Source organism: Chionomys nivalis, chromosome 20, assembly GCF_950005125.1.
Source record: "Chionomys nivalis chromosome 20, mChiNiv1.1, whole genome shotgun sequence".
Classification (NCBI taxonomy): Eukaryota; Metazoa; Chordata; class Mammalia; order Rodentia; family Cricetidae; genus Chionomys; species Chionomys nivalis.
Genome location: NC_080105.1, coordinates 22,388,811 through 22,405,253, shown reverse-complemented (window position 1 = coordinate 22,405,253; position 16,443 = coordinate 22,388,811). Strand labels below are relative to the sequence as shown.

Below are 16,443 nucleotides of genomic sequence, written 5' to 3'. Positions count from 1 at the left end.
AGGAGGCTGAGGCAGGAGTATCACTTGCGAGTTCGAGGGCAGTACGATCCACATAGCCAAGTCTAGACCAGCCAGAGCTACACAGTGAGTCCCTATCTCAAAGAACAAACAAACTAACAGATTGTTAAATAGAGGTTAGAATTTCTAGAATTTTACTGTTTGTTCAAAATATGGTCAATTCCTTTTGAGGTTTTTTTTATTTTTCTGAGACCAAATAATTTTCTGTTTAATTGTTTATATTTACTTTCATCAAATGGATAAATGATGGAGAAATAAAAATATGAATTTGAAAATACCTTTTCTCAGAATGTTGTAAGTTATACAAATGATGAGAAACACCATAAAAGGGCCAGAGACCTTTACCTTTTTCTAAGTAGCATGTTCTCTGCCTTGTCTTTTCTCCTCCCTCCACACACCCCCAAACTTCTAAGGTAAAAGTCACTCTGTGTTCTTTTTAAATCCCCAGGGTTTCAAATTTTATTGCCCCAAGACTCTGCATCACTGAGGTTCTTGTATAGACTTATTATGTCCCTCTGTGAAGAAACTCTTTAGTTCATTCTGCTTTGGAAGAGCCCAAGAGAGACCGTTCTTGTCTCTTTCCACTCCCCTTCTCCCCTCCTTGCTGGCTGGAGCCGAGACTGTCAATCCCAGGCTGAGACAAGGCAGACAAAGGTTCATTTGTACGGAACTGCCTTCCAGCACCTCCTCTCTCCTCCTTTGCCCAGACTATCCAGTGAGCTGGAGCCTTTAAGAAGATTCCTCTGCCAATAAGACTGAAAAGAAAGTAAAAGGTATGAAATTTTCTCTATGCAAACGTTTTAGATCAGCTATTCTTTTCTAAACTGCTGTTGTGGATTGGAGTAGACATTCAGGTATGTGCTGAATAGAGGGGAAGGCGTGGAGATTGAGAAGTCCTCTGAGGAAATGCTACCTGCACTTTGAAAGAGATGAGTCCTGAGATAAGGCGACAGAATCTGATCAGAACAGGGAAGCAAATGTGGGTCCTTGATGGGCAAAGCCATTTGACCAAATGCTCAGGAAGAGACGGATTACTCTCTGACCTTCATTTAACGTGCAAACTGACTCTGCATCTAGGTCCCCCCGCCCCGCGCCCCTCAGAATTATGTGGGAGACAAAGTAGGTAAAACTGCTGCCAATCCTCCACACGAAGTTAATTGCAGTGTCAAAGGAAGCAAATGGTTTTGCTTTGCGAAACTACGATTCCTGAAAAGAAACGGGTCGCAAACGTACGACACAAAGAGGGAATTCATTGACCGCATCCATGGTGTTCTCACCACGGAACGGAGCACAGAGCCTGAGCTCGCTGGGGTGGAGAGAACGCTTTCTCCTCAGGACCTAGAAAAATACCTCTTTAAGATGTCTTGACTCAGTTTCTTGCACAGGCTATGGAAACCTTTCCCCACTGTTGGTCCTTTTCTCCTCTAGTGAGTTCTTGTGGTCAGAAAAAAACTAAAATGATGCAAGATTGGGTACTGGTATCTTGTAGCGCGCTCTGAGAAGTTTGAAAGCAGATGGCCTTAGGTGATTATGTAGACTGCTCTCTCAAGAGCGACAATGTCTTCAGGACCCAGGCTGCCACGTCTGCTACAGGGATTTTTTTGAGAGGCTTATCCACTATCTATGAAATTTCTGCTCTGTTGCATGTGTTTTCAGATATTTCACTTCAGAATTTAATTGTTTGAGCACAACCCCCGTCTAAGACAGTTGATAAGAAAAGGAGAAAACTTTTAAAATATCTGTTTTATTTTTGTTGTTGTTGCTTTCAGTGTCCAAGAAAGCATAGCTAGGACAACAATTTTAATCTCTCCCAACTATCATTTTGAAATGTCCGGGCTGGAGTTGTGCATTGGTTTTGCAGGCTTGCTTCTCTCCTGTTAGCTGTTGACAGGGAGCTGAAAATGGACTGCTCTTTCAGCCTAATCCATCAATTCTGTTTTATTCCACTGCTCAGAACACTGGTTCCCAGAACTGACATCAGCTGCCTGGAAGAACGCAGCACTGCAACCATCTGAATGCTTCAACTACATCTCCCTGTTAGTTTTGGCGATTAGACGATTTAGTTTCTCTTTTTGCAGCCCCATTTAACTCCAGCCATTCAAAAGCTTGCCAGAAACTCCCACAGAACTAAACTTTGCAACCCCCTTCCAAACAACAGTGCAACGAGTTAGTGCTTATGTGGAAACAGTTTCTATGCAATTCTGCTTTCTCTGCAGCAATTATTTTTCAAGCAAAGTGTATGACGGGTGTGTGCAAATTTCTAAGCATGCCAATATTGGGGTATGAGCGGCAGCTTACAACATTAGGGAAAATATTAAGGTCACCAGATTGAAGTTTTTAGAAAACCAGGGCATAACCAGTCTCAAAGGTTCTCCTGTTCCTTCAGACCAACAGTCTTTCGCTGGGCTTTCCTGCATGTTGAATTCTAAGTGCATGTGTGTGACCTAAAAGAGAAAACCTGGAGAGCAGTATCCTTTAAAATGGCCAGGCTTCTCACTCTGGTTGGGATTCGAAAAAGATAAAGTTTTGGTGGATTTCCAAGGATCATGGTTGGTGTTTCTTAGTTTAAAAAAAAAAATGACAAGCATGTCCAGAGAACAAAGCAGCCTGGACACTTTCCATTGGTTATGCAAGAATTAAAGCTATTTATCTGAACCTAAGTGAAAGAGAAGGCTTCAGTTACAACATGTAATTTATAAAGTGTTAAAAATATTAAAAAAAAAAAAAAGCCTACTATAGGTGCTTGCCAGGCATGGAAATTTCCATCACTGTAGACTGAGCCTTGGCCAGAAGCACTATGCTATGCTCTGGCACAGATGTGAGGTGCACGGTATGGCAACATACCTGCTTTTCCAGAAACGTATTTGCTCATTCCTTAAGTAAATGTTTCCATTTTTTTTTTTTCTGAGTCAAGCATTGAATTGAGTGCTGGAGTGGAAAAAAAAAAAAAAACAGTTTTTAAACTTCAGTCATTGCCTTTAGGCTGCTGGTGTCTCCTCTTCAAGCCACAGAGTGCCTCAGCTCTCCTCTTCCTCTTCTCTCCTTGCTCTATACTCTCTTCTTGTCAGGGGCATGGCGGTCACTGCCATCAGTAAACATCCTGCTCACTCTCACATTTCTACTTCCAACTTTGGCTTTTTAAGATCATATTCCTGAATTTTCAACATCCTCAGATAGTGTGATGATTTGAAGGAAAATGGCCCCGGAAGAGAGCATCATTAAGAGAAAGTGTGGTCTTATTGGAGGAAGTGTGTCTCTGTGGGGGCGGGATTTGAGGTGTCCTATGCTCAAGTGACTTCCAGTGAGACAGACCACTTCTTGTTGCCCGCAAGATGTAGGACTCTCAGCTACCTCTCCAGCATCATGTCTGCCTGCATGCCAAAATATCCCACCATGATAATAATGGACTGAACCTCTGAAACTGTAAGCAAGTCACCCCAATTAAATGCTTTCCCTTATAAGAGTTGCCTTGGTCATGGTGTCTCTTCACATCAATAGAAACGTCAACTAAGACAGAAGACTATAGTCATTCCAAATTTAATTATCACCAAAGTATTATATTTGAAGTTCTATGAAATTGACTCCTTCCAGTTTAAATAAAGTGTGTGTGTGTGTTTGTGTATATGTGTGTGTGTGATTCCCTGGAGTTGCATTGAGTTGCTTGATAGGGGTGCTGTGAACTGAACTAGTGTCTTCTGTAAGAGTAGAAAATGCTCTGAAGTGCATAAGCATCTCTCCAGCACCTTTGTGTTCTATGTAAAAGATTTGTTTGTATGTATGTGTGTAATAGAGACACTTGAAGGAGCAAACTTCAGTTAATATCAGATTCAATACAGGTGTCCCTAGCTTTCCACTCACTTATCCTTTGAACTTAGGTCCTGTACTTTTCTTGGAGACAGCTCTGGCTGTTTTGGAACTCGCTCTGTAGAATAGGCTGGCCTCAAATTTACAGAAGTCTCCTGCTTCTGCCTCCCAAGTGCTGGGATTAAAGGCATGCACCATCATTGCCTGATGTAGGAGGTCACTTGTTTGTTCCTGGCTTCTCAGTCCCAAAATCACCGCACAAAAACTGTATTAATTAAATCACTGCTTGGCCCGTTAGCTCTAGCTTCTTATTGGCTAACTCTTACATCTTAATTTAACCCATTTCTATTAATTTGTGTGTCACCACGTGACTATGACTTACCAACAAGGTTCCTGCAAGTCTGTTCCTGCCAGCGTCTACAAGGCATCTCCTTGACTCCGCCTTCTTTCTCCCAGCATTTAGTTTAGTTTTCCCCACCTAACTCTACTCTACTTTATCATAGGCCAAGGCAGATTCTTTATTCATTAACAAATAAAAGCAACACATATACAGAAGGACTTCCCACATCAATTTCCTGACTAAAACTATGGATTTTTTTAATGCTTTACCATGGCAACACATGCCTGTGATCCCAACACTGAGGAGGCAGAGGCAGGTGGATCTCTGAGTTAGAGGCCAGACTTGTCTATAGATTCTCTATAGAGTGAGTTTTGGAATAGCCAGGGCTACACGGAGAAACACTACCTTGAAAATGCAAAAGAGAACAAAAATAAAAACAAAGAAATACCTGTGTGTTTTTTTTCTACAAAGGGTTATGTGTGTGTGTGCACTCACGTGTACACATGCACTTATATTCCTATATACCCACATATGATTAAAAGAGATGATCCTATTGCCTGATAGCTCAACAGTAATGAATGACAGATATGAAGAAGAAGTAGAAGGAAGGCCTCAGGATTGCCCTAAGAAGTTCACATGGTCTTTTAGTAAGATGAAACCTGGGTCTGGGGAGATGACTTAGCAGGCTTACCAGGCAAGAGTAGTTACTGCACCCCAAGCATGAGGACCTGAGTTTGCATCCCCCAGTACCCATCTAAAAAGACAGGCATGACTGCACACTTGTAACTGCAGAGCTGTTGTGGCAAGGAGCTGGGCAAAGGGAGAAAGATATTAAATGTGCCTTTTTAAAGTACAGAAAAAAGTCTGTCCACCTATTAAACTACAGTCAGTAGATATATCTTTCAAAACCAAAGGTAAAACAGAGATATTTTCAGATACACACAATTCAAAAGAATCGATAGCAAAGCTGACCCACTGAAAGATAAAAAAGTGCGCTTCGTACAGCCAAACTCTACCAGGTAGAACTCTGGGTCTCATAAGGAACAGAAAGCACTAGAAACTGAAATGGCTGCATAAATAAATGTATACTTTTCTCATTAATCAAATTCTTAAAATATAATTGAGTGAAGAAAAATACATATTGCTGCGCTTATAGCACCCACAAGAATAAAATGTCTAAATACACACGAAAAGGCAAGACCAAGCCATGGAAACACAAGTGACAGTGATGTCAGCAAGACGCCACACGGGAAGGACCTTGTTCTCCTCATAGACACACCAATGTCAGCGACTCCTGGTTAACTTCCTCTCTGTGAGAAATCCCGTCAGCAGAGAGGCTCTTATGACCTGGTGACAACGGGTAGGAAAGGTGAAGCCACGCCCCCACCGTAGTCTCCATGCCTAGCACAGTGTGACCTGCAATCAGTAGGGAACCCCTAGCTCAGCTTTACCCCCAAAGAGTAAAGGAAGGAATTTGGCTTTTCCTGGTCCTACTATGGAAGCTGCCTTCTGTCTTTCTTGCTCAGAGTGCTAATAGGGAAAGTATGTACTAGTTCCCAGGGAGCTACACTAAACAAAGCAACATGAAGTCATTAATCACAGAGCAGGAGGGAAACCCAGAGCACACTTTGTAGGGGAAGGCAAGAGCTAGACCATGTATATAACTTTGCATCTGTTCTTAGTGCCATCGAATGGACTGGCTTTGGCTATGCTTGTCTTTGAGGGGTGACGGGGTCAAGATGATACTGCATTCACAGCTACAAAGAAAACGTTGAAATTTAACCATGAGCGCATCACTGTGGCTTTTGTCTTCAGAATAAATAGGTAAAGCGATCCAGCACCCAGCTTTTCCTTGGAGACAGGGAGAGTTAGGCCACACATCCATCCTGCTACCTTCCCTGAGAGGTACTCGCTTGGCTCCCATCTCACCTGTCTTGAAGCACTGGTAAACATATTCTAGAGACCCATAGACAGCTTAGAGCAAAGACAGTCGTTGGGACTAGCACAAATGTAGAGTGCTCATTTGTAGAGTGCAAAAAGTGAAGTTCTTTTGCTCTGCAACTGGGAAAGGCGATAGGGGTTCTTTTATTTGTTTAAATCGAATGTGTGGATATCCATATCCATATACATACACATATCTGTAACAATGAGGAGTCTGCTCGTTGGGGTTTCCGTCCCACCTGGTACCCCACAGCCAGCAAGCCCCAAAGAAAATCACACAGAGATCTCCATAAGTTATAAAACTGATTGGCCCATTAGCTCGGACTTCTTATTAGCTCTTATAGCTTATATTGACCCATTATTCTTATCTATGTTAGCCACATGGCTCTCAGTACCTTTCAGTCAGGCAGGTTATATCTTGTTTCTCGATGGTCTGGGCTGGAATGGGAGGAATGGGCGGAATGGGCTTCCTCCTTCCTAAAATTCTCCTGTTCTCATCGCCCCGCCTCTACTTCCTGTCTGGTTGACCCGCCTATACTTCCTGTCTGGCCAATCAGCGTTTTATTAAAATACATGATTGAGAGAATACAGACAATTCTCCCACACCACATATCAATGAAAATGAAAAATAGAGAAACAGGATCCATACTTAAGACCAAGATGAAAATCTAGAAATTGATCATAATGACAGGGAGGAAGATATATAAATGATTTGACAGAGAATTTAAAATAGCCATCACAGGCCTGGAGATTTAATTCAGAAGCAGCTAAGAGTACGTGATGCTCTTGCAGAGGACCGGAATTCATATCCAAGTACCCACATAGGCGGCACACGGCCTCCTGTAACTTCAGTTCTAGACGGTGAACACCTTATGCTGGCTTCCACAGGCATCCTCTCTCTCTCTCTCTCTCTCTCTCTCTCTCTCTCTCTCTCTCTCTCTCTCTCTCACACACACACACACACACACACACACATATAAAACAAAATCTTCTTGGGGATTAGATCTTATGTTAAATATTCTTAACATAATAAAAAAGAATGAACATTTGAAATAGAAAGCTACAAATAATTAAACATGGAAGAATGGAGAAATATTTTCATGAATCTAATGATCCAATATTATAAGGGTCAATGCAATTCCAGCAAAAATTCCACCAGGCTTTTTCTGCAGAAATTGGCAAGGAGATTCATGCATAAGTACAAAGGACCTAGTCTTGCCTAAAAAAAAGAAAAAAGAAAAAAAAAAGAAATGAACAAGAAAATCAAAACCAAACCAAAACAAAAAGGGTTATTAAAAAAAAATGGTTGTAGGACTTACTGTACCTGATTTAAAGAATTGTTACAAAGTGACAGGAATTAAAACTTTAGTTTGGAATTAAAAACACAGAAGCAGATGAATTGGACAAAATGGACATGGAAAGAGGCCCACAGCAATGATGAGACTGGGATCTAGCTAGTAAGCAGCCTTCCTCTGAGGCTCTCCTTCAGTTCCCGCCTGTGGTTTGAGCTCTAACTTGCTACTAACAAATGTCAGCACCTTTGACAAAGGCAAAGGAGATTCGATGGGGGAAAAAAGCAACCTTTTAAATGCACAATACAGAAATTATTAAACAACTATGTTAAGAAGAACTGGAATGCTAAGAAGAACTCTTGACATGTGTGTGTGTGTCTGTGTGTGTGTGTCTGCGTACGTGTGTGTGTGTGTATGTGTGTGTGTAATAACAATAGATGGTGAGACCAGAGGGGAGCAGAAGAGAGGAAAAAGAAGTCATAAGGAAGGGGGAGGGGAAAGAAGAAGAAAAAAACAATATAAAAGCAGAAAGGGGACTCAGGAGGAAGAGTGCAGGAGTTGGGGGGATGGAAGTGCACTGGGGGGCGCGGATGGGAGCAGGAGGCCACAAAGCAAGTGACTATGAAAATATCACATTGAAACCAACTGCTCTGTATCTTAATTAAAAACTTTTTTTTTTATTTTTGACTTAGTAGTAAAAAGAAACAGTGGATATCTTTAACCATTAAAATTTGCAGGGAACCCTGACTGCTCTGGGGACTGGAGAGGGAGGAGAATAGGAGTGGGGGGAGGGGGAGAGGGGCGGGAGGAGGGGGAGGGAAATGGGAGGCGGGGAGGAGGCGGAAAATTTTTTTTTTCAATAAAAATAAAAAAATAAAAAAATAAATTTGCGAGTGACTAAATTGCTCCTGTTCAAGACCCTGGGATTGTTCCCAGGGCTCATTCAGTGAAATCACTCTTAGAACCATACATTCTTTCCTGCTTGTTCTTTTGTCTCGCCAGGTTATCATATTTTTATTTTGTAGAAGAGACTCTTGGAAAGTACAGCATCATAGTCTAAAATGTTTCTTTGTCCTTCCTTCTTTTTGTTTATTTTTTGTGTCTCCATCCCATTCATGCCCCCGTCCATTCATATCCATGCTCTGCCCTTGCAACCTGCCTCCAAAATAAAAAATAATAATAATAAAATTTAAGAGAAAAAAGAAAAAGAAGGAAAAAAAATCAGCCTTGTCAAGGAAGCTGTAATGTGACCCAAGTGAGTCACGCAGTAAACTCTCTGTCCCTATAACTTTACTTGCAAGTGTTCATTGCAAAGAGTCATTGGCCTGGTTCGAGCCCTCTGGTTTCTGCTACACTGTTGATGCTGGACCCTCAATGGGACTCCTCTTGGTTATCCTGATGTTTCCTTGTGTTGTGGAGATCCTGCAGCTCTGGTTCTGCAGGGCTGGACTCTCGTGTGCTCCAGCAGATCACAGATGGATGGTTGCTGGCGTGAGCCAAGACATAATCCTGCTTCTGGGATTGGGTAGTTGAGAGTTGGTCAACCCGCCAGCTGTCCCTGGTCCTCATTACCAGGGTGCGCTCTCTAGCACTGCCCTGGCGAGTTCACCCCTTACAGCTCTGAGCAAGGGGCAGGGTAAGTTTTCCTGCTTTCGTGTGCTCAGAGTCAGATCTCCCACGCCCACATCTTCAGGGTCAGCTCTACTGTGCTGCCCGGGCTGTGGCGTGGGGGCCACTCCCCTGAGTGCTGTGGATGAGGGGCAGAGACAGCGCTTCCATTGGTCTTATGACCTCAGGGCCAGTTCTCCCAGTTGCCCCAGGCGTTGATTGGTCAAGATGGGGGTGGAGGAGGAGGGGGAATGATGGCACATGCCTTTAATCCCAGGATTGAGGACAGCCTTATCTACAAAGTAAGTTCCAGGACAGCCAGGGCTACACAGAGAAACCCTGTCTCAAATAATAAATAAATAAATAAATAAATAAATAAATAAATAAATAAATAAATAAATAAATAAATAAATAAAATGAAATTCTTAAAGTACAAGCTCTACTCCCCGAGGTCTAACACAGAGGAGACTGATTACAAACATACTGAATACTCTAGCCCTGTATGACCACTATTAACTTATCTCCTGGGGTACCACACTTGTTTTGTTCCGATGGAGACTGATGGGTAGAAGACAAGGAAGATTATTTTACAATAAGTGCAGTGTTAGAAGTCCGTCCACAGAGTATGCTCACAGGTTCACGTAGCAGCTCCCCAAGGTAGGTGCTCATGGCTGCGCTAGAGGAGGAAGAATCCAAGCCTCCATTTTCAGTTGCAGATTAGTAGTCTCTGTGGGTAAAACAAAATATGTTTGTAACGAGAATGAGTCCAAAGAATAATTCTGGGATGTTTGAAAATAAGTGGACTATAAATATATTTAAAGAACATTATCTGTGACTATATTACCTGTGACTATTGGCATAAATAAGCATTTTGTCCCTGTGAGAGTGGGACCTAGGCTCTTTGACGATGTTATGGTTCTATAGCTTATGAGATGTCAAGTTCATTTGGCAGCGCTGGTTGTCCTATGAACTCTTATGAGCTTATATTGTGTTAAAAGCAACTGTTCTTGAGACACTACACACAGACAAGTGACTTTGGGTCCCTTACCAAAGGCAGAGTCTCATCCCTAGTCCCTTTGGTATTGTTTTGTGTGTGTGTGTGTGCGCGCGCACGTGCATGCACTCGTGAGTGTGGCTGTGAGTGAGCCCAGGCACATGCGCACTACGGCACTCGTGTGGAAGGCAGAGGGCCTGAGGTTCTCTTTGAGGAGATATTCTCTCACTATCCACCTTGTTGGCACAGATCTCTGCTGTTCTTGCTGCTGGCCTGTGTGCTCCAGGCAAGCTGGCCCGTGGCTTTTGAGCCATTTGCCTGTCTCTTCCTTCCATCCCATCTTATCAACCGAATGCTGGAATTACAGATGCAGGCCAACACCTGTGGTTTTTTACATGGTTCCCAGGGATTAACCTCAGCTCCTCAGGCTTGTGTGGCTAGTGTCTTTACACCCTGAGCCAACTCCCACTATTTTTTAAAGTGGTGTCCAGACATTTGAATTTTTAGACAAGTATTTCAAGGTCAGAAAGTTACACGGTGAGAAACACAAAGAGCATGGAAAAGAATATTTCCCCTCATATCCAAATGTATGACAACATACAAAACTTTATGCTCAGACGAATCCCACCTATTAGAAAACAAACGCTGACCTATTTCGTTTGTTATTCTATCTCAGGAACAAAAGCCAAGATGAAATTGGTGATGCTTGTCACCCTCGGGCTAACTTTGCTGTTGGGAGCCCAAGCCATGCCTTCGAGTCGCCTTTCCTGCTACAGAAAGATGCTGAAAGACCGTAACTGTCACAGCCTTCCAGAGGGCAGAGCCGACCTGACGCTGATCGACCCGAATGTCCAGCATCACTTCTGGGATGGGAAGGGATGCGAGATGATCTGTTACTGCAATTTCAGCGAACTGCTCTGCTGCCCAAAGTAAGGGAATGAAATTTCATGGCATACTGCTGTATTTGTAGGAAAGGCCTCCTAAAGGATCAGCTTTTATTGTCTTATGTTTTTTTCCAAATGATTAATTTATAGTTAAGTATTTCCACCTTTCAGTGCTGGTATGAAGATAAATTTCCCAATTATTTCTCTATGCAAATCTTTAAGACGCAGACTTTGAAAATCTACACAAATGCACATAACACAGAATAGCCAACTGACACATATTTTTAGCATTATTCTTCTTTATTTATAAGGTTTATCATGATTATAACAACCCAGAAACACATCCTTTCATTTTTTGAATGTTGTAGAAATGTGACATTCAAGGAAGGTTTATTATATGCCAAGATGATAATCAATCCTTCATGGATATTAATATATTTCATCCAATCAATAGACTCATAGTTCGGTTACCTTTTTTTTTTCTGACAAGATCTCAACTGTAGCTCAAGCTGGCTGTTGTTATATAAACCAGGCTGACCTTGAGACCTCACCTGTTACAATCCTCCTCCCTCAGTTCACAGCGTGAGGCACCAGACCTGACTTCGAGCAGGTTCAGAGCTAGGTTTGCTGAAATGAAGGGCTCTCAAGTAGACTCAGTTGCCAGCCGTTTTCAGAACTATCCAAGCTGTGTAGCGTTCTTGTTGGGAAGAGTTGCGCAGGCCAGAGATCGGAGCTGGAGGCTAGCCTGAGCTACACAGTGAGACTGTCACAAACAACAATAGCAAAACCTACATAAAAATGTGAAAAACGATACCTTAGCCTGTTCAATTCTACATTCAGTTCTTACAACAACAACAAACGTCTATTGATAATATAAATGAACTTCAAAGTAGACATTGTAACTAATCTGAAAACTGATCATTTTTCTAGCTTAAACCAGGCAGCATGGAGTAAGTACCTGGGACAGAAAATGTCAGTAAGGGCCATGGGAGGGTCTTCCAGTTCCACATATAAGTTAATTAGAAATGAAATAAGTTTAAAACATTTACATTTTGGAAAATTGGTATATGCTAAGAAAGAAAAACCAATGGGAGATTAAATTGGCTTTAGCGCTTGATTTTAAGATTGTTTTCCTTTGATTAAGGATTATTTCAAATACTAAAGTCTTGGACATTTAATACTGTTTCAAATTGCTTTCAACATGTGACATCATATTTTCATCCTTCTAAGAAGCCTCTTACCACGGGGAAGGCTGACGGAAGGGACAGGTGACACCTCGCATAACTAGTTAATGTTACTATGGAGACAACCCGGTTCAGACCCAGCTGGCTCCCAAAGCGAGGCTTCCAGAGCAGTGCCTGTTCAGTGCGCACCTGCCCTCAGACCCCAGGGCGCACCGACTGGACCAGCTGTGCAGGGCAGGCCCTGCCATTAGCGTTCAAGGAGCCCTCAGGTGGCTCTCAAGCAGGTTTTAGAAGCACTGTATTACATGACGCAGAACGTGTGTTACTAACCCCATGGAACACGTTTCTGTACGGTAGAAATTAAATGCCAATTAACATTAAAATGCTTTTTTCTCATTATTGGACTATTAAACCAACTTACTGCAGTGGGCTTATATTTATTTTCTGATATAACTTCGTGACTATGACTGTTAACACATTTAAACAGAGGTGTAAATATACAGAAACCGTGTCTCCGTAGCTTTGAGATGTTTTTCCAGTAGCAACAGAAAAACTATGCAAAGTGTGTTTCTAACAATCAGAATGAATCCCACCTCCCTGTACGTACAATTTTATACGATTTCACTCATTTGGTGTTATCTTATCCTACCTTTCCTACCCAAAAAGGTAATAGCTTCTAGGATACTTTCATATGCATAAAATCAAGGAAGCTGAGATAGTTAAATTAAATATAATAAATTAATAAATTAAATATAAGAACAAATTTAATAAAATTAAAAATATTTTAAATATTTAAATTAAATGTCAACCGATCTGTCTCTTGCCCCCAAATTTAAACTTCATAACCCATCTCCACATCAAAGTGAACTCTTTTGTATAAGATTTTTAAATTATCTATTTTTTTCCTTTTATTTATAGACAAATAATAGCATAACATCAATGGTTGGTAAGTGGGTGAAAGAAAACACAGATACCTTTTCTGTCTTCGAGGCTCCTGTGGGAGGTCCTCCCACTCTTTTTTTTTTTTTTCTTTTTTTGTATTTGACTTGCCTACAATGAAATGAGATGAAACCCTGGGAAACACCATCCATCTTCAATCCAGAAAAGAATAACATATGCCGTAGTTCTCCGCTAAGTTTAACTGTGTTCTTCCTTTCAGAGATGTCTTCTTCGGACCAAAGATCTCCTTTGTGATCCCCTGCAACAGTCCCTGAGGATCTGCATGCATTCTGGAGAAGGCGGTCCCTAATTTCCCACAAACTGCACCAGTGTAGCTACAGTTGTGATTTCCATCGTCTAAGAAAGCCCAGATTGTATAAAGTCTCACTTGCCCTAGTAAACCTGGCTTAAGCAGCAATAAAAGTTACCTCCCTTTGGCTTGTCTCTGTAGATGTTGTTAGTCCTGCTTAAAATGTTTGGCTAGAGGACCTTTACTTAGGAGTTCACTACATCCAGTAAGGGGCCTGTCCCCTAATGGATAGCCACAATCCTGATTCAAAGATAGAAAACTTCAGTTGTTGGTTGTGACTTTTGATCAGGCAGATTGAACAGAGAGAACCAGGTAATAAAATGAATCTACTGGAAGGGAAACTACACATTTTCTGTTAAAAAGAAGAAGAAGAACCCTTCCTTAGGTATATTATTACATATGCCACATCTTTAAGTACAATTTAATTTTGCTGTTTTGAAAAAAAAAAAAACCTTAAGGGTGATATTGTTAGTTCAATTTTTTTCCTACTCAAGTCTAAGATATACAAGCCAAAGCAAAATTTGAATACCATTCAAACACACAGTTGTATCCTTAAGACCATGATACATTTGCCTGAAGTATCTTTTTTTTTTTTTTTTAGAATAAAAAGGTGCACTTTAAAAGACACAGAACTGGCATGTAACTCAGCTGAAAGATGCCTGACAGCACGCAGAGGCCTGGGTTCAAGCCCCAGTACTACAGAAACTGGATTTTTTTTTTTAATCCAGTGGCTGCACCTTAAGCAACTGCTGTCCCAGTCGGCAACTACAACTCCACAGCTTCCAGGAGTTCTTCAGTTGTACCAGCTGCACTCAGGCTGGAATTCTCTTCCCTCAGGCTCTGGCTAAAGGAAACTTTACCTAGATCTCTAGCCCTCTATAGAACTCAGGATTCAATAAGGTTGAGGTGAAATTCTGCTCACTCAGAGAGGCTGAATAGCAAGTAGCTAACCTTCTCTCCTTGCTCTTGTCTCCCGAAAAACAGGACGTCCTTCTGGTCAGCCCCCCACCCCCAAGAACCCTAGCTACACATGGTTCCTCCCTACCACTTCCTGTCAGCTAGTTGCTGACTCAGCCTCCTGACCCATGTTAATTTTTTTTAACTAAACAAATGTAACACGTCTTTGCATCTTTAGACAAATGTTACACAGCATAAACGAATGCAACACGTCTTAATTAATATTCACAACAGGATACGCTGGTACATGCCTTCACTCCAGCGCTGAGAAGGAAGAGGTAGAAGGATCACAAGCTTAAGGACATTTGAGTCCAACCTGAGCTACATGAGACATTATTTAAAAAGAAAAGAAATGAACAAACAAAAAAGAAAAAGACTTTTAAAAAGATGTTATAACCTTATGTTTTCAAATATAAGCGTTGAGTCATAATACCCAAAAAAGTTAATTTCAAAAACTTCCATTTTTTATAAAAACATATTACATGCCGGCTAGGTGCTAGTCATTATTAAGATTCTTGGGATCTTAGTAATGAATAAGATAGGCATGTCTTCTCAGATCATGTGTTCTAACAAAGCTGCCATTGTAATAAAGTTATTATTCACAAACACGAAGCCTGCTATAGGGAAACAGAGGGTACTGTCAAAGGGCTGGGGGGGGGGGCGTGGGAGACACAGGACGTCTTGAAGGCAGGTTATGAGGTACCATTTTGTGACAAAGCAGTAAGATGTCCTGCTTCAGCCCATCCAGAAGAGTAACTGCTGTCTATTCAACACGAGTATTACCAGATTGAGTCAACAATTTTTGGGGAATCTCAGTTCTGCTCCTCCTAAAAAGTCTTTACATATATATGTCAGAACATGTTTGTAAATATCACATCACTAAAATTGCATGAAGAAATTCAATAGAAAAAAAAATCAGTTATCTAAATAGCATGCGATTTTCTTGGCCTTTCTTCACTAAATGGTCTGGTAATAAAACCAGACTCAACATGGGATGTCCTACCTCCTTTCTGGACCAGCTAACTATCAGACAGCTAAATAAAGAAAATCATTAGTCATCTGTTTCATTTTCTGTTTGTTCTGATAGGTTAGTGTTAATAATCCACGGCCTGGAAAAGTGACACATCACAATGAAAGCAGATGAAGCAACAAGTCCTTTAAACAAGACTTCCTTACTGCAATCTAAACCTGAGAAGAAAACACCGTTTGAATAAGTCAGGGAAGAGGGTGGCCCGCACCACTCATCCTAGCCCCCAGAGGCAGTGGCAGGGGAATCAGAAGTTCAAGGTCATCCTCAGCTGTACTTTATCTCAAAAAAAAAAAAAAAAAAAAAAAAAACAGAAAAGGGAAAAAAGGGGGTCTGGAGAGATGGTTTAGCAGTTAAAAGCACTTGCTGCTTTTTCAGAGGACCTGGGTTTAAGTCCTAGCATCCTTAAGATGGCTCATAACCATCGACACCTCAGTTCCAGGTAATCTGGTACTCTATTCTGGCCTCCTAGGGAACCGGGCATGTAAGTAATGCATAAACATAAATGCATGCAAAAAAATTTTAAACAAAACACTATTTGAAAAGGAAATCCAATGACATTAACTGAATGCATTTTAAAACCACACCCCTTCCTTTATATTACCAAGGAAACAAAGACATCAATGTTCACACAACTTGCTTTCCAAAACGTTTTCTGACTTGGTCAAAATGTCTTGAAATGCAAATGTTTAACTTACTTATATTAATGACTTTAGTTGGGTTTTTATTTACAATTTACTGCTCTCAACACTGACTTGCACCAACCAGGGACATAGAGAGCATCTTTCTTCCTGTCCTGTGGGCACAATGGCCAAGGTTTACAGTAACTGTTGTGAGCACAATCTTAGATTGACATCTAGTCTTACCCGCTACACTGTTTCAAAATGCAGCCTCATCTACTTCCTTTCCAGAAAACTAATTTCTTCTAGACAGGACACAGGCTTGCACATTTCAATTCACCAAATGCTCTCTGAACTTTTATCTTTGACGGTCTGCACCCTTGTTGCTGCTGCTCTTAGTCCCATGTTGCTGAGGACAAAGTGGACAATCATGCATAAATAGCTCATCACTTCCTGAGAGAATTCTTCTTTCCCAACCAGCCCACAAATCACAATCCCAAAGAACCTAGACAACAAAGAGGACCT

The 16,443-nt window shown here is 41.3% G+C and overlaps 1 protein-coding gene across 1 annotated transcript; it reads left to right on the top strand.

Moving 5' to 3' along the window:
* The first annotated feature begins 661 nt into the window (after positions 1 to 661).
* Positions 662 to 13,585, top strand: Scrg1 (stimulator of chondrogenesis 1). Its single transcript, XM_057752910.1, has 3 exons — positions 662 to 791; positions 10,674 to 10,926; positions 13,225 to 13,585. The coding sequence occupies exons 2-3, from the start codon at positions 10,688 to 10,690 to the stop codon at positions 13,277 to 13,279; spliced, it is 294 nt and encodes a 97-aa protein (XP_057608893.1). The 5' UTR covers positions 662 to 791; positions 10,674 to 10,687; the 3' UTR covers positions 13,280 to 13,585.
* The last annotated feature ends 2,858 nt before the right edge of the window (positions 13,586 to 16,443 follow it).